General features: G+C 44.3%; 1 protein-coding gene across 3 annotated transcripts in view; it reads right to left on the bottom strand.

Annotated features, from left to right (window-relative positions):
- Positions 1–21672, bottom strand: part of SDR16C5 (short chain dehydrogenase/reductase family 16C member 5) — a 717401-nt gene that overhangs the window by 639385 nt on the left and 56344 nt on the right. For all 3 annotated transcript variants that reach the window (XM_044065547.1, XM_044065548.1, XM_044065549.1), the window contains exon 2: positions 20820–21163. In XM_044065547.1, the coding sequence (XP_043921482.1) occupies positions 20820–21163 (344 nt within the window). The remainder of the gene's footprint in view (positions 1–20819; positions 21164–21672) is intronic.

Genomic DNA, 21672 nt, shown 5'->3' with positions numbered 1-21672 from the left:
AGATTTAAGGGAAGCTACGATAATATCACGGACAGAATTTGAAATCATTGGAAGCCTGGCTAGGGACGGAAGTGGAGCAACCAAGCTGTGAGGTTGAGAGATTGGAGGGATTGGTGCAGATGCCCTGATTGATGGGTCAAAAGATCTGGCATTGGATCCAGATGCCAAGGCTGCTCCAAAAGGTAACGATGCAGGAAAGGGAATCATATCTGTCGAGGCCAATAAGGGGCAATGAGGATCATCTTGGCCCTCAAGGCGGTAGCTTTCTGAATTGTTTGTGTTATTAACGGAAAGGGGGGAAAGGCGTAAAGAAGTCCCCGAGGCCAATCGTGGACTAGAGCGTCTCTGGCGGGATGGCCTGGAAGGGGGAAGAGTGTGAAGAAGTCGAGGCACTTGCTGTTTTGTGGTGTTGCAAAAAGATCGCAGCAAGGAAACCCCCACTTCCGAAATATTTTGTCCGTCACCGATTGCTTGAGAGACCACTCGTGAGGCATGGGAACAGCTCTGCTCAGCCTGCCCGCTATGACGTTGGACTTCCCGGGGATGTGCGTTGCTATCAGAAACTGCTGAGAAGAGATCACCCATTGCCAGAGTCTGAGTGCTTCTCGACACAGGGGATATAACCTGGTTTCACCCTGCTTATTGATATACCATACTACGGACATATTGTCCGTCTGAATTGCAATCGTCCCCAGGGGAAGAGAGTCTTGAAGGGCTTGCAAAGTCAAAAACACTGCTTTCATCTCCAGGACGTTTATGTGCAAGTGGCATTCGAAGGGTTGCCATGTGCCATGGACTGTCCTGCCCTGAAAATGCCCCCCCCACCCAATCAGGGAGGCGTCCGTTGTGACTGTGGCGACCGGGGGGGGGGGAGTAAAAGGTCTGCCTTGATGGACTTGAGGGGGGAGACCATCCACCAAGACAGATGTTTTCTGCAAGATAGAGTTATTAGGATCTTGTGTGTCATAGGGAGCTGTTGGAAGGACCACTGGGAGAAAAGCATCCATTGAGGAAGCCGCATGTGAAAGCGGGCAAGAGGAAGGAGCGTGATGGCTGCTGCCATGAGACCTAACACCTTCAGAACATACCTGGCCTGAACTTTGTTGTTCTGAAGTAGGACGTGAACATGACTTTGAATATCTAAGACCCTCTGTTCCGTTAACTTTGCTGAGGGCTGAACGGTGTCCAAGGTGGCGCCTATGAAAGTAATAGACTGACAAGGCGACAAGGCAGACTTTTCGAAATTTGGAGAGATACCTAGCTCTTTGCAAATGTGGATGGTGTAGTCTCTGGCTAAAAGAAGTTGATGCCTGGTGGTGGCAGTGAGAAGCCAGTCGTCTAGATATGGAAACACCTGGAATCCTTGACGTCTCAGGTGAGCCGTAACCACTGCCATACATTTGGTGAACACTTGGGGGGCTGTAGTGAGACCAAAGGGCAGGGCTCTGAACTGGTAGTGACTGGCTCCCAGCCTGAAGCGGAGAAACCTTCTGGAGCGCCTGTGCATTTTGATGTGATAGTACGCATCTTGAAGGTCTACTGAGCACATCCAATTGTCCTTGCCCAGAAGGGGTAAAATGGACTGCAGCGTGACCATCCGGAACCTTGTTCTTTTTACAAACTTGTTTAGATTGCTGAGATCCAATATTGGTCTCCAGTCCCCTGTTTTTTTGGTACCAAAAAGAACTTTGAGTAGACTCCGGATCCTAGCTGGACTGCTGGGACTGGCTGGATGGCTCTCTTTTTTAGCAGCTTTGATATTTCTAGTTCTGCTTGTTCCCTTAGACTGGGTGGAACATCTGGAAGAGACCCCATTTGAATCATTGGGGTTTGGATAAAGGGGATTTTGTAACCCTCGGATATGATCGACTGCACCCATTTGTCTTGAGTGAGGGAGAGCCAGGCTTGTGGGTACAGCGCTAATCTTCCCCCAACTGCCTCCGAAGGTGGACAGTCGGGCAACACCTCAGGGATGCTGGAAGGGTTTGTCAGAGAGGGTTTCTCTGCTACCCTGGTTCTGCGGACCCCCTCTGCCTCTTGGGTGGCGTCTGTTGTTGTTGTTCCCCCCTCTGCCTCTAGGGATGAACTGACCTCTTGCGTCAGGCGTGACTCCTTGTGATTTACGGAACCACATTTTTCCACCCTTTTGACCCTTAGGATATGGTCTAGATGGGGTAGAAAAATGGACTCCTACAGCAGAAAGAGTCTTGCCATCTTGTTCGCATCTGGTCAAAGTATCTTTCACTTGAGGTACAAACAACGCTGAACCATCAAAGAGGGAGTTAGTGAAAGACGCCTTGAAGGGGTTTGCGAAGTTACAAAGCCGCATCCAGGCATGACGCCTCAAAGCCACACCTGTGCCTGCGGCCCTACTCGCTCCAACGGCTGCATATGAAATAAGCCGCATGGAGGAGTTGACAATAGAATTCAGGGTTCCTAGCTGTGAGTTAATTTTTTCCTGAGACCCAGCAGCTGATGGATCCTGTAGGACCTCACCCATTTCTTTAAGAATGTCTCTTTGAAGACGGGTGAAGTGGCATAAGTAGTTTAGCGACCGCATGGCAAAGGTCGCTGATGAGAATATCCACTTGCCGTACCTATCCATTGTCCTGGATTCCTTGTTAGGTGGATGGATAGGTACTGAAGGATCAGCCAGTTCCTTCTTAATGGCCGCCGCCACCACCATGGCATCAACTGGGACACCTTTGGATAAAAATTGTTTATCAGAAGGGGCTGTTATAAATTTAGAAGGCCTCCGTGGGGTGGGTTCCAACGAGTCAGGGGCCGTCCACGGCTTCCGTGCCACCACATCCATAAGGGGGTCGAAGGGCGGAGACACCCAGGAGGTGGAGGGTCAAGAACCAAAAGCCTCCAGGTAAACCGACTCGTCCTCGGAAGGATTAAGGGAAGACCAGTTCCCCCTCTGTTTAAGGATTTCAAGGATGTCAGAGAAGGAGACATCCTCAGAGGGGGACCGTGGGGATCCTTCCGACTCATCCAAGTCGGTATCAGATGTGACGGACTCGGGGGAGTCCACATGTTTCCTCTTACACGTCCTCTTACGCGGGGGTTCACCTGACGGATCAGGGGAAACCTCGGAAGAGGAGGATATTCCCAATGGGGAAACCTGAGGCGTTGGGTCTCGATGGCCGGGGGCGAGAGAGTAGGAAGAGACATCAGCAGGCACTACTGTGGGAGGAGCTGATGGAGCTGACTGTAGAGCAGGCACTGGGGCCAGTACGCTCCTCATGACCTTGAAGGCGCCCCTGTCAGGCAGGCTAGAGAGCTCCCGCTCCGAAGAGCTAGGAACCCCAGCCGGCACTGACAAGGACAGCTCCGAAGCCGATGTCGGGGCCGAACTCACCAACACCGATGCTCCGAGAGGGAGAACGGGGTCGGACAAGGGTCCGATGCCACTCGCCCCCTTGGAGCCGGCGAGAGAGTCCAAGCGCCCGGATCCCTCCACCATGGACGAGATCGGAGCAGACGACGGAGCTGAAGGGGGAGGTATCGGCTCCGACGTCAAAACGGTCACGGCTCTGAGGAGCTCCGGCTCCAAACACTGGGGTAGAGTCGAAGGAGGAATAGTCTGTTGTATGGACATAGCCGCTGTCTGATGAGACGGGCTATGAAGCATTTGGGCCAGTGCCTGAGACTTTAATAGTCTACTTACCACTCTCTCAAGGTCATGATCGGAAAGTCTAGACGACCGAGAGGAATGGCTCCGATGGCTCCGCTCCGAGAGTAACGGTGACTTCGGAGCCGAATGTATGGACTCCAGTGATGGAGATCTGGACCTCTTTCGTGCGGAGGGCATCAGGGTTAATGGAGCCGATGGAGCTGTAGACACATCGGCTCCAGCCGGAGCCGACTTTGAAGACAGAGTCTTAGAGGTATCGGCTCCGGCTGGAGCCGATGCAGGTAGCTGCGATACTGAGGTATCGGCTCCAGCCGGAGCCGATAATGTCGCAGGTGATGATCCACCATCCGAGGGCTTAAAACTCAGAGCCGACAGTTTAGGTGGTTTCGAAGGCTTCCCCGGCACAGACTTAGCCGGGGAACCTTCGGGCTTTAACAAGCCCCTTAATATCAATTTATTCCTGCGCTCCTGCAGGACTCTAGGGCTAAAAGCATGGCACACTGAGCAAGAGCCCTGCAGGTGCAGGGGTCCCAGGCAATAAACACAAGAAATAGCCTATAAAGGACTAAAAGGTATACTAGGGGGAAAAAACTAAGGAAATACTAGGATTTCTGTGAGAAAAAACAGTCACTAACCTGAGCCGGTAAAAAGAGCAACCTCGCTAGCGTAAGCGGCAAACGAGATCTGGGTAGTTACCGCCTAGAATCACGGGATATAGGGTTGCCTCAAGCCGGTAAAATTAGCTCTCGAGCTTTAGTATAGGCCGAGTCAGAGCCGAGGTTCGGCTCCGAACCCATCCAGCAAGAATGAAGGCGAGATTGACAACTTAACATCAATAAATTAATCAAACATACAAGAACCCAAGATACACATTATAAAGAAGTGTACAAAATCAGTGACTGTTTTCAGTGAAGCTATAAGAAAAAGCTGCTTAAAGTCTGAAAATTTACTGTAAAGATGCAAAAAAGATATGAAATGTGAAAAGCTGAATACACAATATGAAATATGATTTTTTTTCTGTAAATAAACAGCAAATATGTAAAACTTGAGAAGTTGCATAAACCATGACTTTTTTTCTGAAGAAATGCAGAATAGCTCTGAATGTAAAACTGCTTCTCACACACTCACACACACACACACACACACACACACACACACACACACACACACTACTACTACTACTACTACTACTAGCCAACCTACAATATTCTACCCATGTGAAACTTAAAATATATACATTTATCAATGAAAAAAAACATAAAGAAATAATGCTTAAAACAGCCAATTAAAATACATGAAAAGTAACTGTAAAAGCATTAAGCATGAAAATGCACTATGGACTCGGCTTGTAAAGGTTCCAGGGGCATTAGTTTAGTACACACCTATGAACCTATAACATTGATAAAATATAGTACAGCAAGAAAAATATCAATAAACATGAAAATAGCATCAAATACTTCAAAAAATAAAATACAGTAGAGCAACAAAAATATAAATAACTATAGAAATAACACCAAATAATGAAGAAAAATAACCTTTTACTTGTAGGTTGTGAAAGATCATTTGACAAGCTTGCTCCAGCTGCACGGAATGCCTTTCCTAACTAAATTTCTTATATAGATAATGTCAATCTGTTCAAGAAAAAGTTTAAATCTCCATTAGACCAGGAATACAATGTATCTGCTTTAGGGATTTATAAAGGGTTACCATGAGTGGTCAACCCCTCTTGATAACTCCTTCTGATTCAGAGACAGGCCACTCTCAGTGATATTCCAGCATAGGAAGAATCACTGTGGTGTCCCACCAGCCACACTGTAAGATAATGAGGCATTCCAGGGGAAAAGCTAATGCTAATTAGCCACATGTTATCCACCAGAAATGTCTGAGATAATTAATTAACGCTGTCAAGCTATTTAGAGAACTGCTCAGCTTTGTTGTTGCGTCTTTCGGCTTTTCCCAGTTAGGGGTCACCACAGCAGAACTCCGGTCCACTAATGATTGGCACTATATTTTTACATGCCAAGTTGCCAGCCCTGACGCGCAACCTTCAACGAAGGCACTCCCATTCACGCATATCTCCACACAGAAGATGCTCTAGCTGAGAATCGAACAGGGCAACATCGTACTGTGAGGCGACAATGTTACCGCAGCACCACCACCGGCTCAGCTTTGTAAAACAGCAAATTCAGCCAAGATAATTAACACAGCCAAAATGCTGTAGTCCCCATTCAAATCAATGGGACAGGCCACGTTGCAAGTAAGTTTAGCAACATTCATTAGAGAAAGTTAGTAGTGGGGTGTAGATGTGTGTGGCAGGGTGTGTGCATGTCTGTAGGGGTATGCATGGAATGAGATGACTGTGTGTGTGTGTGTGTGTGTGTGTGTGTGTGTGTGTGTGTGTGTGTGTGTGTGTGTGTGTGTGTGTGTGTGTGTGTGTGTTGCGGGTGAATGAGTGTGTCCAGTGAGTCCATTACAGAGTGCGTAAGTGTGCTTGTGTCACTGAGTGGATATTTATGGGTATATAGGTGTGTGTGTGTGTGTGTGTGTGTGTGTGTGTGTGTGTGTGTGTGTGTGTGTGTGAATGTCTGAATGTGTGGGTGTTAGAGTACATAACATCATTACCTATGCCCACATGATGCATAGGCCATCAAAGGTAATTACTGCTGCAAAGTGCTTTTAACACTGGCAGTAATTAAGGACAACTTAAAGACAAACAAATTAGCTGATAATGAGGTTTTCCTCTTTGTGTCTAAACATGTCTCTGAATCATATTTTTCACTTAGTAGGGCATAGGACTTTTGTTTGAAATTCATGCCAGTATTTGCATTCCATAAAGCTACAGCATTATATTCTAGCAAAAATGAATGATCTTTTCAAAATTCTGTGTTTGTTAAACTTTGATTTGTTTGTATGCAGTACACACATTTTATTGTGTACATACTGCTACTCTGACATACTGTTTGTTGTAGTTTTGGTAACATTATATTTGATTGATTATATTGATCCCTTTGTTTGTTTATGTTATTATTCTTATCATCTGTATTTTATTTGTTACTGCTTACTGACCTGGGACCTGACTAAGGAAGACCTTGTGCCACTCCTCTCATCTGGTTAACAAACATTAAATAATAAATACATAAATAAATTAATCCCAGAAAGCACTGTCCTAAATTTTGAAGAAGACTGAAAGTGAAAAAGTGAAACATGACTTAAGGTAACTTGATATCACTATATCCCTCCCATTCAAAATGTACTTATGCATATAAAATCTAAAACCATGACACTGATAAACAGTGCATAGCGCAGCACTAAATAATGAACTCCAGTGTTGTTTCCTTGTTTCATAGAATAAAGTAATATGGTTATATATGCATCGCAATTAAATATTTCTGCACTGATATGCATTCGAGATGTACATTTAGTCACGTTACTTTAAAGTATAAAAGAAACCAGCAACATCGGCACATGTTAATTAGTGATGTACTATGCAGTATTTTTCTAAGTATCTTATCATACCCATTGAAATAAATGGAAACTGGATGGATAGATGTGCACATGAAAGATGTCAGGTTAAGAGATGAAGCAAGTGAAATAGTAATGTGGGGTATGGAACCCCAGGGATATGCCACTGATCATGAAACTTGTTCACAAAACCTACAATATTAAATATTTCATTTATAGTACCCCAGACTCCCTTATAGTCTATAAGTATCTGTCAGTTTTATAAAGGGGTGGTAGATATGTGTTGATATTAATCAGCTAGCTATGGTGGTTTGCTCATCATGTGGTAGACACCTCTTGTACGATATATACCTCACTAAGGTTAGATCACATTCTCACTTCCTCTGCGCTGTGTATTAAGCATCTAGACATTACAGTGGGCTTTTCCCACACAGCAGTTATAACAAAAGAAAAGAGTTTGCTTGCTATGTACGCAGTGATTCTTTGATACTGGTGTGCCTTCTTTGCCTGGTTTAAGCGAAATATTCTATTTACCTGAAGTCTTCCATTCTCATAGTAAATTATATTACATGTCTGTACATCTATCAGATGCAAAAACCCTTTTAGCTTATTTTAGGACTTTGGAAAAAGAAGGGAAGCTGAAGTTTCTGATTCACAGCTAATTCAGTGATACTCCTGGGGACAAAGCACTGATATCCTGCCTCTATAGAACATAGTATAATGATCTTTACATATCAGGCTTTGCAATGCAGAGACTATAACCTGAGTTTACTGCTGCTAAAAACAGCATGTTTTTATTGTTTTTATTTATTTATTTTACATTTGTTTAAGGGAAAGTCCACCTGGACATGTAACCCTTTTCAGTGGAGGCCCAGGGAGAAAACCTCCATGTAATACAGAACATAGCAGAGTACATCATATAACAAACAGTTGGAAATTATAAACACAATTGTATATAAAACACATCGACAGATTTGTAAGTGCTTTCATATTACTGATAATGATGAAATTTAGAATTAAAGAAACATCCTGTATAGCATTGGTGGTAGTATGTATAACTACTTACAATTATTAACAGTCACTTAAAAGGCTATAGAAGTGGTACTATATAGTTGTGCAAGGAGGGTTAGAAGGTGAGATTAAGAGTAGAGTGGGATAGGAGAGTGGACTATCCTGGTGAGGTGCAGGAACACAGCCAGGGTTTTGCAAGGTGTATTTTTAGGAGCTTTTTAAAGTGTTTTGTTGAGGGAGTGATCACTAAAGAGTTTGGAAGGTGGTTCCAAAGCTTGGAAATATAGTAGGAGAAAAGGGATTCACCTGCTGAGTTTTTGGCTTTAGTGACTTGTAGGAGGAGCTTATTGTTAGAGCGAAAGGATCTCGAAGTAGAGTAGGGTAGAATCATGTCTTTGAGGCTGGGGTGTTTTCAGGGTGGTGGATTATTTTATGAGCTAAGATTAGTTGATTGAAGTGTAGGAGGTGAGGGAGTTCTAGCCACTTTAGCTGTTTTAGTGCTAAATGATGTGACATAAAAAGAAGTTATGTCCTTACCATAACGTTCCATGTGGAGTGTTCATCTCGCCTTGGTTATTACACATGGGTTCGGAGCCGATCCTCGGCTCCGTGCCGGCCGACTGCAAGCTCTGCATCGAGAAGAAGCTCGAGGACATCTAATACCCACAATCCCCCTCTGCCTTTACCTCAGATCTAGTTTGCAAGCAAACCAGACATAAAGCACGCACACATGCCAAACTATATACATAAGTACATATATACAAACATACCAAGGGTATGATAGTAACACTAATACTGCAACAGCAGAAGGAGAATACTCCAGACCAGGCACCAAATCGAACGTTCTTCCTAAGGGTGGGAAGGGTGGGAGTGTAATAACCAAGGCGAGATGAACACTCCACATGGCACGTTATGGTAAGGGCATAACTTCTTTATGAGAGAGTGTTCAATCTCGCCTTTGTTCTTACACATGGGTAGCGTCCTAGCTCCATGATCCTGAGGAACTCAAGGGAGAACGTTCTTGAGCACAGTGGAACCAAAGGTTGCCCTATCCCTAGAAACCCTGTCCACTTTGTAATGAGAGATAAATGTATGTGGTTTAGCCCAAGTAGCAGCCGCACAAATAGTGTCTAAAGGTAGCGAGCTGCGTGAGCCAAAGATGTAGACACTGATCTGGTAGAATGTCCTCTGGGTTTTGCTGATAATGTTTGGTCAGAGGCTTCATAAACATATGTGATACAGTCAGTTAGCCATTTAGAAAGAGTTCATTTAAGTAACTGCAAGACCCTTTCTGCTGTCAGCAAAAGCTACAAATAGTTGATCAGATTTCCTGTGATCTTTTGTTCTATCCAAATAAAATCTGAGTTGCCTATGGACGTCCAGTTTGTGCAACATATACTCCAATTTATTAGAGTGGTTCTTAAAGAAGGTGGGTAATTCAATGGACTGATTAATATTACTAGAAGAACAAACTTTGGGAAGAAAGGATGGATTAGTGCGTAGGGATACTCTGTCAGAATGAAATATTAAATAAGGATGTTTGACCGAAAGGGCCTGAAGCTCAGACACTCGTCTAGCAGATGTAATGGCCACTAGAAATAATGTTTTCCATGACAAAAACTTCAATGTGCAACTTGAAGCTGGTTCAAAGGGTGGCAACATCAATTTAGAGAGCAACAGGTTTAAATTCCACGGTGATGTCGGACTTCTGACTGGTGGTCTGATATGAAAAGAACCTTTTAAAAAGGCTTTACAAAGTCTGTGAGCCATAATAGGCGTACCACATTCTTCTACATGATAGTTAGAAATGGCAGCTAACTGTACTCTTAAAGTAGCCGGGGAAGCTCCTTCATGAAATAATTCAGTCAAGAACTCTAAAACCTTGTTTAACGGAGCTGTAACAGGGTCCAAATGATGTGACTCCGCCCAGAAGACAAAACGTTTCCACTTACTGGTGTAAGTCTTTGTAGTGGAAACTTTATGAGAAGCTACTAAAATATCTTGAACCGCCGATGTAAGGGGAACCGACCTGGCTAAAAAGGGAAGCGGAGCAGCCAAGCTGCTAGATGGAGAGATTCTAGAGATGGGTGAGGAACTCCTGACGAGTGAGTCAGTAGATCTGGCTCTGGGTCCAGCATCCAAGGTCCCCGAATGCGGTGATGCAATAGAAAGGGGAACCAAATTTGACGAGGCCAGAACGGGGCAATGAGAATAATAGTCCTCTGAAGGTTGTTGGCTTTCTGTAGAAACTTTGCAATCAGGGGAAATGGAGGAAAAGCATATAGGAGACCCGGGGGCCAATCGTGCACCAGCGTCCCTGGGGACTTCCCTGGAGGGTAATAGGGCAAAGTAGCTCCTGCATTTGGCGTTCATTGGAGATGCAAACAGATCGCAGGTAGGCTGGCCCCATTTGCGAAAAATCCTTCTCGCAACTGACTGTTTGAGGGACCACTCGTGAGGCAATAGTATTGCCCTGCTCAGCCTGTCGGCTATGACGTTGGATGACCCGGGATGTGCGTTGCGATCAGAAAGCGACCGGTGGACTCTGCCCATTGCCAAATTCTCATGGCCTCTCTGCATAGTTGGTAAGACCTGGTTCCCCTTGCTTGTTTATGTACCAGACTACGGACATGTTGTCTGTCTGAACTGCAATGGTCCCTGGAGGAAGAAGGGGAGCAAAGTGTTGCAACGCCAAAAACACTGCCCTCAACTCCAGAACATTGATGTGCAGATTGTACTCCAGATTGGTCCATTCGCCTTGGACTGTCTGTCCCTGAAAGATGCCCCCCCACCCTATCAGGGAAGCGTCCGTGGTTATCGTCGCTGACGGTGCGGGTAGCACAAATGGTCTTCCGCTGGATAGGTTGCAAGTCTGTAACCACCACATTAGGTGTGATTTGCATGTTTTCGTTATCAATATTTCGTGAGTCAGTGGAAGTTGTTGGAATGACCATTGTGCAAACAGAAGCCATTGTAGCACTCTCATGTGCAGTCTTCCCAATGGTATCGCAATGAGGGAAGCTGCCATGAGACCCAAAACTTTCAGAACAATTTTTGCTGGGGACTTTTGGACGACAGTAGAAGGGAAATGTTGAATTGAAGTGCTACTATTCTTTCTGTAGGAAGTTTTAGAACTAACTGGCGTATCTAATTCCGCTCCTATGAATAAGATATGCTGTGATGGCTGTAGCAACGATTTTTGAAATTTACTGAAATGCCAAGGTGTGTACAAAGTTGTAGGGTGTAATCCCTGGCTTGTATCAGTTGATGCCTGGTGGTGGCAGACAGGAGCCAGTCGTCCAGATACGGAAACACCTGGAATCCTAGGCGCCTCAGATGAGACGCTACCACTGCCATGCATTTGGTGAAGACCCTGGGGGCTGTAGTCAGACCAAAGGGCAGGGCTCGAAACTGATAGTGACTGGCTCCCAGCCGGCAGCGCAAATGATCCCTGGACGCCCTGGCCATTTTGATGTGGTAGTATGCGTCCTTCAGATCTATCGAGCACATCCAGTCATCCTTCCGTAAGAATGGAAGGATCGATTGAAGCGTGACCATTCGGAACTTTTCCTTCTTGACAAAGGTGTTGAGATGGCTTAGGTCCAGAATCGGCCTCCAGTCCCCTGTTTTCTTTGGAACTAAAAAGAACCTTGAGTAAGTTCGAATCCTATTTGGTCCACTGGGACTGGTTGGATGACTCTTTTTTCTAGCAGCTTTGAAATTTCTGTAGCTGCTGGGTCTCGCAGATGGGGTGGTACATCTGGGAGTTTTCTCTTTGGAATGGGTGTGGATAGAAATGGGATTTTGTAACCTCTGGTAACAATGCTTTTTACCCAATTGTCTGAAGAAAGATTTTGCCAGGCCTGAGGGTATAAAGCTAAGCGACCCCCGACTGCCTCCAGAGCAGGACAGTCGGGCCTCCTCTCAGGAGTGCTGAAAAGGTTTGCCAGGAGATTATCCCTGTCACCTTGGTTTTGCGGACCCCTCTGCCACCAGGGCGGCGTCTTCCACCTCTGCCCCCTCTGCCTCTAGAGGGGCATCACCCTGTGTGTTTGGGAAAGATCCTTGGGGTTTTGAAACCACATTTTCCCACCACGTTGCCCTTTGGGGTACGGTCTGGAAGGGTGGAAAACGGACTCCGACAGCAGACAGAGTCTTTCCCTCCTGTTCACACCGGGTAAGGGTCTCCTTTACTTTAGGGCCAAAAAGTGTGGCTCCGTCAAATGGGGCGTTAGTAAAGGAAGACTTGAAGGCTTCCATAAGCGAACATAAGCGCATCCAGGATTGCCTACGAAGAGCAATCGCTGAAGCCGCTGCCCTACTCGATCCTTCGCTGCATAGGATATCAGCCTCATGGACGAGTTTACAATGGACGTAAGGGTGTTGAGATGCGCTGTAACTTTCTCTGAGACAGCGGCATCTGTAGTACCCTGGAGGGTATCTCCCAACTCTTTGACTAGATCCCTCTGTAAACGTGTAAAATGAGTCAAATAGTTCAGGGAACGCATAGAAAGCCGCTGAACTGAAAATGCGCTTCCAGTATCTGTCCATGGTCCTAGAGTCTTTGTTAGGCGGATGGACAGATGAGGAAGACTCCGACATCTCCTTTTTCGTGGCGCTGCCACCACCATGGCGTCTACTGGAACTCCTTTGGTGAGGTAAGCTTTGTCCTGTGGTGCCGTAATGTACTTATTTGGCTTCCTAGGGACTGGTTCCACCGTGTCAGGAGTCTCCCACGCCCTTGAGCAATTAATTCCATTAACTCATCAAAGGGCGGAGTGACCCAGGAGGAGGAAGGACGGGCACCAAATGCCTTCAGCAAAACTGACTCATCCTCAGAAGGGGGGAGGGCTTGCCAGTCACCTCTCTGTTTTAAGATCTCCAAGATGTCAGAAAAGAGACATCCTCTGAAGGTGACTTAGGGGACCCTTCTGACTCATCTAAGTCAGTATCAGATGTCAAGGATTCTTGTGGAGAATCCAAGTGTCTCCTCTTACACAGTCTTTTTCCTAGGGACTTCTTCGTGGGGAGCATCCGAAGAAGCCTCCGAGGAAGAGGGGCACCCTCCAGGGGTGGCTGAGACACTGGTGCCCGACGCCTGGACGTGGCCATGGGTGCAGAGGAGGATAACGGTCCTTTGTGGGGAGGAGAAGCTGTACCTGCTGATGTGGTTGTCTGGGTAGACAACACCTTCCTCATGAGGTCGAAGGCCCCGGGTCCCGAGTCGAGGTATCTCGGTTCCGAAGAAATGGGAAGAATCCCCGAAACAGGAGCCGAAGGCACCGACCCCGAGGATGGAACCGAGTCGATCCGTGCCGAGGCCCCGAGAGGGAGCGTCGGAACCGAAACATCGGTCCGACTCGGTCCCGGAACCAAGGACGGATCTTCGGCCCCGAGACTCCAGTACCGGATCGGATGGAGTCAAGGTGAACGGTGCCGACCGAGAAAAAGACGGTTCTGGCACTGAGGGCTCCACAATCATCAGTTCAGCTTCTTCCGGCTCCGAAGACTGGACAGGTCTCGGAGGAGGAACAGATGGAGATAGTGGCAGGCCTTCAAGTCTCGACATCAACTGAGAGGAGACCGAGATAAGCTTGGATAGGGCCGTATGCTCCATCAGTTTCTGCACCACACGGTCCACATCGGTGTCGGAAAGGGGCCTAGAAGAACGAGTCGAAGGGATCGAAGACGGAGCCGACCTCAGCAGAGTCGGTGGAGGGAGCTCCGTCACTGGTTCCAAGACTCGAGGCTCGGAAACTGCCAACAGTTGAACACTCGGCCCCGAAGTCTGTGGAACCGGTGATCTAACTAGACCCGAAGAGCTAGGAGCCGATGACTTTGGCTCCGACGCCTTCGACCCCTTCGAAGACTTGGATGCCTGGTCTGAAGCATCCAGAGCCTCCTGGAAAGAGGGTTTCAACAATCCTCTATCCATCAGTTTCCTGCGCCTATCTGTCATGACCCTCCCACTAAAAGAGTGACAAATAGAACAGTCCTCTTGTAAGTGGAGAGGGCCAAGACAGTAGACACAGGAACTGTGGTTGTCTGTGACCGACATCTTTTGGCCACACTGACAACGTTTGAAGCCAGATTTTATTTTCTCAGACATAATGACAAGAGAAAGAGACAGTCCAGTCCAGTAAGTCAATCCAGTAACAATGTCAAATCCGGTATTTGAAAGTCCGATTGTCACTTGCTTAAGAAAAGCAAGACTACAACAAATTTTTAGTCAAAAGTGATCCAAGTAGGGGTGGTAGGCCCCGAAACACTCTATACCAGTTAGTTAACTAAGTTAAACTAATCTAAGGTACCGAGAATTCTACTCCACTCACACACCGTACTCTAACTTTAAATGACTAGATTTTAAAGAAGTTTTTGGAAATTTAACCAGAATAGATAAAATCTTATCTGTAAAAAGCCTCGAGCTAGCCTCCAGCGATGCGTATGCAGCAGCGGCAAACTAGATCTGAGGTAAAGGCAGAGGGGGATTGTGGGTATTAGATGTCCTCGAGCTTCTTCTCGATGCAGAGCTTGCAGTCGGCCGGCACGGAGCCGAGGATCGGCTCCGAACCCATGTGTAAGAACAAAGGCGAGATTGAACACTCTCACATGAAGTGTTAGTGGCAAAATTGGAGATTTTATTGTAGCATGCTTCAAGTTTTGCAAGTTCTGTTTTACAAAAGTTTGTTAAGATTGGGACTGCATATAGGAGTGTTGATAGTAGGTGTATCCTAGCAACTGTAGTTCTTGTATTATTTGTTAGAAATTATTTATTTCTATATAGGAGGCCAAGTTTTTTGTGAATTTTTTTGGTGGTTTGGTCTATATGGAGATCAAATTTCAGGGGCTGTCTATTGTAACCCCAAGCAGTTTGGTATGGGCAGTTGGAGTGACCATGGTTTTGTTTTTAGAGAAGATGTGGAAGTTAGTAGGAGGAGAAGTGATTCTAGAGGGGTGGAAGAGCAGAAGGTTTGTTTTATTGGGATTTAGTATAAGTTGGGAGCTGTTTAGCCAGATTTCTACTGATAAAAAAGGAGTCTTGAGTAATGGTTTGAAGTTCATTGAGGGAAGAGGCAGAGCAGATCAAAGCGGAGTTGTCAGCATATTGAATCACGCTGCCATGGAGAGTGGTGGAGTGAAGCTGATTGGTAAAGACAGAGAATAGAAGCGGTCCAAGGATGGAACCTTGTGGGACCCCTAAAGTGACAGGGAGGAGGGGTGAGAGGGATTGTTACCAATGGACTGCTTGCTGACAGTCTGTTAGGTAGCTCTGAAACCAAGTAACAGCAGTATCATTGAGGTTATAGGAGGAGAGGACTAAAATGAGTTTACTATGGTTTACCATGTCAAAGGCCTTTGACAGGTCAAGAAATATGGCTGATACAAACTGGGAGTTGTTTCTGTGATGGTTAACTATATTTGTAAAGGACAGCAGGGCTGTTGCGGTATTATGTGCAAGACGAAAACCGTGTTGGGTATGGAATAGGAGATTGTGAGACAGGAGGTATTCCATGAGTTGGGAGTGTACAACTCTTTCCATAATTTTAGATAGGGGTGAAAGAATGGCAATGGGGCGATAGTAAGTTCGTGAGAGCTACCCCCTTGTGAAGTAGCAAGATGTGAGAGATTTTCCAGATAGTGGGCACATACGCTTCTGTTATTGATCTGTTTATGAGCAAGGCTATTAGGTAGGCGATAGCTTCTGCTGAAACCACAAAGCCAGCAGCAGGGTAGAAGAAAAACGAGCAACTGCTTAGTATTCAGACAGGTAAGATAATATTGTTTGTAAGCCTGTCCGATGCAACTCCTAGTTAGTATAAGCTACATCACACTGAAATATTATAGAAGTTGTATTGGCTGGTTTAAATGGAGATATATATTTTTTTCAGTTGCAAAATTGGGGTCCAAGAGAAAGAAAATTAGCATCTTTGAGAGTATCAACACAGAAGACCAATTTTAAGATGTTTTAACTGTGGGAAAGGATTTCAAAGATGGCTTCAAGACAGTTATGCTTAGATCACAGATGGACAGACAAAAAGACAGACAGACTTTAACTGATGCATATACCAGCCCTTTGTCAAAAAAGTTTATCACAGTACTCATAGTATACTTTACTGAGGCTGAGTTAGGCTAAATACCACAAACTGCAAGTCATGCAGAAAATATCTTCCATTTTGTCAGGTAAGATTTCCTAATAGCCAGATTTCTGACCTCCTGTAGTATACTGCAGTACTTTAGGTGGAAATGAGCCCCAGCATGAGATCAGTTTCTTGGCTTCCACACTGAGGTTTTTGAGACTGAGATGTATCAGGCTCCTTTCCTGCTGGAATCAATAATATACAAGGGTTAGGTATAATGTGTGGTTCCTCCTTGCTTAGTTGGACTAGTTGGAAGAACCTGGGCTGACTTGGCCAAAAGGAAGCTATTACAATGAAGTCTGCTTTGCTTTCTCTTGCATTGATTAAAACTATGAGGAGGAGGGAACATTGGAGAAATGCATACATCAACCCCCTATTCCAGTAAAAATAAAGGCTCTTAATGCCCACGTTTCTTTTCATGAGTACATGGAACAGATTTTCATGAGCTAATCCCTCAGACATTAACAAAACAGATCTATCTCTGGAGACCTGCAGAGTAGAACTAAGGTTGTGAAACATCTATGGGTCAAACTTTCACTCATGTTGGTTGGAAGATTATCTGCTTACTTGATTTACTTATCTGCTTAGTTGATCTACAAGGGTGTTCTGGGTGGTTTACCTTTGAATGTTCAATGGCGACATCTTTGAAACTGTTGCCGTGAACTGCAAACCATAAAATTCTGAAACTGCGAAAACCAAAGTGCCAAATTCCAAAATCTCACCCCCTTTTTGACTCATGGTAGAGCTTGTTTTGGTAGTGGAGTGATCGGTAATGTCAAAATTCAATGTTTGTTTGACATTTCAGGAAGTCGGCGCTTCGGTTTTCCTGTAAACAGTTTGCGGATGTGCACATTCGACGAATGTGCTTTCACACATTCAAAGGTAAACTGTTCTGGGGTGTGGGAATGTAGATGTCCTGTAGGTGTACATTTTAATGGACAGCCAAATTTCATGCCATTGTGGCTAGTCTGCACAGACTGTAACAATGCATCCTCTCTGCTTCTTCTCCACATGGCAATAATATTGTCTGTTGTTCCCAATCTATCTTAAAAACCTGATGTGCTTATAACAGGCAGATATCTCTTTTTTCAATTATTTGGATTTGTCCTAGTTGCTCTGTCTCTCATGGGTCCTCAGGACTACTGACTACTGTGTGAGGTCCTTAAGCAAAGCTTGATGCATCTGTGGTCAGGGTTTGGCTTCATAGGAGGTAACAAAAAGGATTTCTACCCTGACTAATATCTGGACTGCCCACCATCTGAACTCCTTCTGGATGACAAGAATGATTCCTAAATCTTTTCAAGTGAATGAAGGTGTTGCTGTCATAAACTCCTCAGGTACCACAGAATTTCCCTTTGGCACAGTGTTATATTATTTTGAAAACCTTGTCTGTGCTATAAACAGGATCTGCTGGAGAGATAGGTATGTATCCTAGAGACTATTCCTTCTCTGGAACAGGCTCCCTATCCCTGTAAAGCGGAGATCCTCCCTAACCCAGTTCAAATGTAACGTGGACAACTGTACCGGAAACAGGAAATTCATCCCTTGTTTAGCATCTATATCTCTAATGGACAATGTCAGACTGTAAATGGCTCATCTCTCAGGCCCCTGCTTACACTTATCAAGGGTACCAGACATTGTCAGAGATTTGGGATGTATAGCTAGGCTGAAAAAAAGCCCTTGTGGTTGTTAGCCTCATACACACCTATGACCCTATGGAAGCTTAAAAGAACCTGAGTGCTTTTGGGGTTGCCACTTATAGTCACACATGTCCTTTCTGCTGTCTTTAAAAAGAAGGAGTTCAGGACACTTAACTTTTCCTAGTAAACAGTTGGTTTACATGGAATTTGTGGACTGCCCCAAGAAAAGTTGTCCAGTTGGGAAGGAATAAGACTTGAATTCACGTAAATTATGGAGATGCCCAGGATGGACAGGCATGAATTAGTCTAGTCTAGGGCCATTTCAATAACGTTTGGAGTGATGGTCTGACTTGGGCAGTAATTCACAGCTAAGCATGTGGTAACTATAATAGGAGCAGTGGGAAGGCCAAAAGGCAAGGATGTAAACTGAAGGTGCTGAGTCAGTACAAAGAAAAAAGAATAACAAAAAATGGAGCCACCATTTGTGCTCCTTCTAGTCATGAATAAAAAGACATGCATTTTTCATATCCAAGGTGACCATGAGGACATCTGACAACAGCAAGGGAAGCAGAGTAAATATTCTGACCTTTATGATCATTAATTTATTTCATTTGGAGAAGTCCCAAATATGTTTCGAAGGTCCATATTTCCTGGAAACCATTAACAGCCTTGAATATAACTCTGTCTTTTCTTCTTCATAGGGACAATTTCTATCACATCTAAAGAAATTAACTAATCTAATAAAGGATCTGCCAAGATAACTTGATGAGGAGGAAAGATAGGCATTCTCATGAAGGATCAAAAAGCCCTGAATTTGATTTTGCATATGGAAGCCACAAAAAGGTCTGGGGTCATTTTAACAGATCGTTTCTTAAAAAAATAACTCTTCTTCCTAGATTTTTGGGGGTGGGAAAGGGGGATGGACACAGCTACTAGGATTAGACAGTAAAAACTGGGAGACACCCTCTTGGCTAGAAGAGGTGACGTTACCCTACCTCTGCCCTGATGCCTGCCTCAACCCTTGTCTTCCCTACACTGACCTTTTCGAAGGTCTTCCTTTGTCTCAGCAGCTCTGACCCTGTTTCCTGTAAAAGGGATAATGCTTGCATGGAAAATTGCTGCTGTACATTGGAAAAGGAAACTGGAGGGGCATTTTTGCTGTTCACTCAGCATTTCCTTTTTCCTTCAACCTTTTGAGGACTTCTTGAGATGAAAGCCAAGGCAGCAGGATTCTACCTAAAGTAGCATTTAAAAGCTGTCCTTCAATAAACATCTTGTAAAGGACAGATTGTCATCCATTCATGCCTCTTAATAAGTGTACGAGAAGCAGTAACTCTGGTGCAGTTACTAGATGAGTCATGCCACACAACTGCATGTTTACTGACTGTTATTGCAGTATGGGAAAGTACAGCCATATGTTGATGAAGTACATTTTATGGACTCCTTTCTGGGCAAGAGTAGGTACCATGGGTATCACGCATATGCAGGCAGAGCTCTGGGATGGGGCTCTACATAATATTTCTCAGTTTAGGTCATGTCTCCTTGGGTTCAGAAAGGAGAACAATATTCAAACAAAAAGGTGAACAATGGCTCTCAAGGACTGAAACTGGCAGACAATTTGGAACCAGGTAGTTATTCCTTCGGTCCAGGACCTGAATCACTGTGTGAATGACAGACCATAACAGTTGCTAGGCTACATTTCCCAGATGGAGAACCAAATGTATGGGGCATTAGAGTGATCCTTGCTGTGAGATCATTAGAGCTTGGCAAACTTAGTCATACAAATAAATACCTCTTAATTACCAGATTTTTGCAGAATATTCAGATTTTTTCTCATACCTTTGCTCTGTTCCTCATACAATGTGTGGTTTTCTGGCAAGTAAATAATGACATTCATTTGAGTTTCAGACTTTATATCCTTCAGAAAATGCCTGCTAACATAAAGCCTGTTATTCTAGTAACTTTTTAAGTTAAAAAGATCAATATTTAAAAGATGTTACTAGTTTTGGGCCTTTGTTCCACCATTATTTTAGCCTTTGTCCAAACTTTTGCACAAAGAGGTTGAGAGGTATGGTTGTGAGGGACTGAGGAACCAGTGTCAGATGGTTTGAGTGAACCTATGGGCTAGCAGATGCTGCCAGAACTATTTCCCCCAAAGCTTAAAACAGGTGGCTGAAAGTGTAACAGAACACTGCCTCTACATTTATCAGCCTTTTCTTAGTGATAAATCAGCGCAGCAAGGACAGCAGGTTTGGTTTTGTAACTGTAATACAACAGGCTGGTTCTGTGCTGAAGTACTGTTTATTTTAAACTGAACTATTATACGGTGTTCATATGATGCTCAATAAAATAACAATTGCTTGCTGGGCACTCATCACTCTACTGTATGAGTTAAGGATACAGCCATGCCATGCACACTAAAGAGGGTGTTATAGTCCACATTAAAGAGGAAACTATAATAATATAGGAGCAGGAACGCTAAGACTATTTACCTGAAAAATAGAAAGGTCACAAAATATTAGGTTGCTGAACCTAACTGTATAAAGTGTTGAGAACAAGGAAAGACATCAAGAGGAATAGCATACCTCACAAATATGCACCTGAACAGGACATAGTAAGTGTGGGTGGACAACAAGAAATTTTAGTTATGGTCAGATATGGTAGAGATCATTTTGAGTTGTAGGGGGAATGGGATTCCAAAACAATATTCATAAATATTCTTTTTAACAAAAAAGGTAAAAGTAAAAGCTTCTGAATCAGTCAGCCACATTCACGCTATGACAAAATATCCACTAAGTACAAGTATGGTACGACACATAAGAGGTTAGTCAGAAAAGTAATGCAGAGTGTTCTACTAGGATGGGTGTTTTTGGCATCATTACCTTCTGTATGGATTCTTATCTGAAATATGGCAGAAGAATACATTACCTGTTCAGCTACTCTGTAGACTTCAGTCTTTTTGCTACAGTCACATACATAAGCATATACCCTTTCAGCTCCATTCTCTTTGACCAGCCGAGCAGTCTCCCTGTTTCCATCTTGGTTGACATCCCAAAGCACTAGGGTAGCACCAAGTCGAGCAAACCGTATAGCCACTAGTCTCCCAATGCCACTTCCTGCTCCTGTAATGAGAACAATCTCACCAGCCACACTCTTCCTACGGACAGGAATAAACAGCAGGACAAAGGCCTCCATAAAGTAATAAAGGCTTAAACCTATCACTGCCAAAGTCTCTATTATGAAGTTCATCTTCCTGAGGCTTTGTTGTTTACCTGGAATAAAAACAAGTATTATAAATGATGAGTAGAACAGAACTACACTGAGCTTTTCTTCTTAACAACTTATATAAACAAAGAGTAAATAAAGAGTTAAAAAGAACAAACAATCATTTTAACTTTTTTGTGCAACGCTTACTTAAGAAAGTATGTTTCTGGGACTAGGACAAAAAAAGGACTTTATAATGTGCGCTGGACTAGATGTCACATAATTTTCCTTAAGAACCATGTATTCCTACGGTTTCAGGAAACAAAAATACCTTAACAATCGCACAACATACACCACAAAGTACAACTGTGTAGGTAACTTACCAAAACAGTAGATATTCAAACAGATCACTACTACAATATTTTTAACATCTAAGACTTTTCTCACAGAAGTCTCCTCCATCTGGCCAGCCTTCTAAAGCTCAGGATCCTTCCTCCACAAGCTGTACCTGTCTGGCCTAGACACTGCTGCAGTATTCTTAACATCTGTGATAATTCTCTGAGACTGGTTAAAGTGG

The sequence above is a fragment of the Protopterus annectens genome, chromosome 3.part0 (assembly GCF_019279795.1).
Source record: "Protopterus annectens isolate FY-2018-M chromosome 3.part0, PAN1.0, whole genome shotgun sequence".
In the NCBI taxonomy this organism is placed as follows: domain Eukaryota; kingdom Metazoa; phylum Chordata; order Ceratodontiformes; family Protopteridae; genus Protopterus; species Protopterus annectens.
Note: the sequence above shows the minus strand (reverse complement) of the source record. Positions and strands in the feature narration are given on the sequence as shown.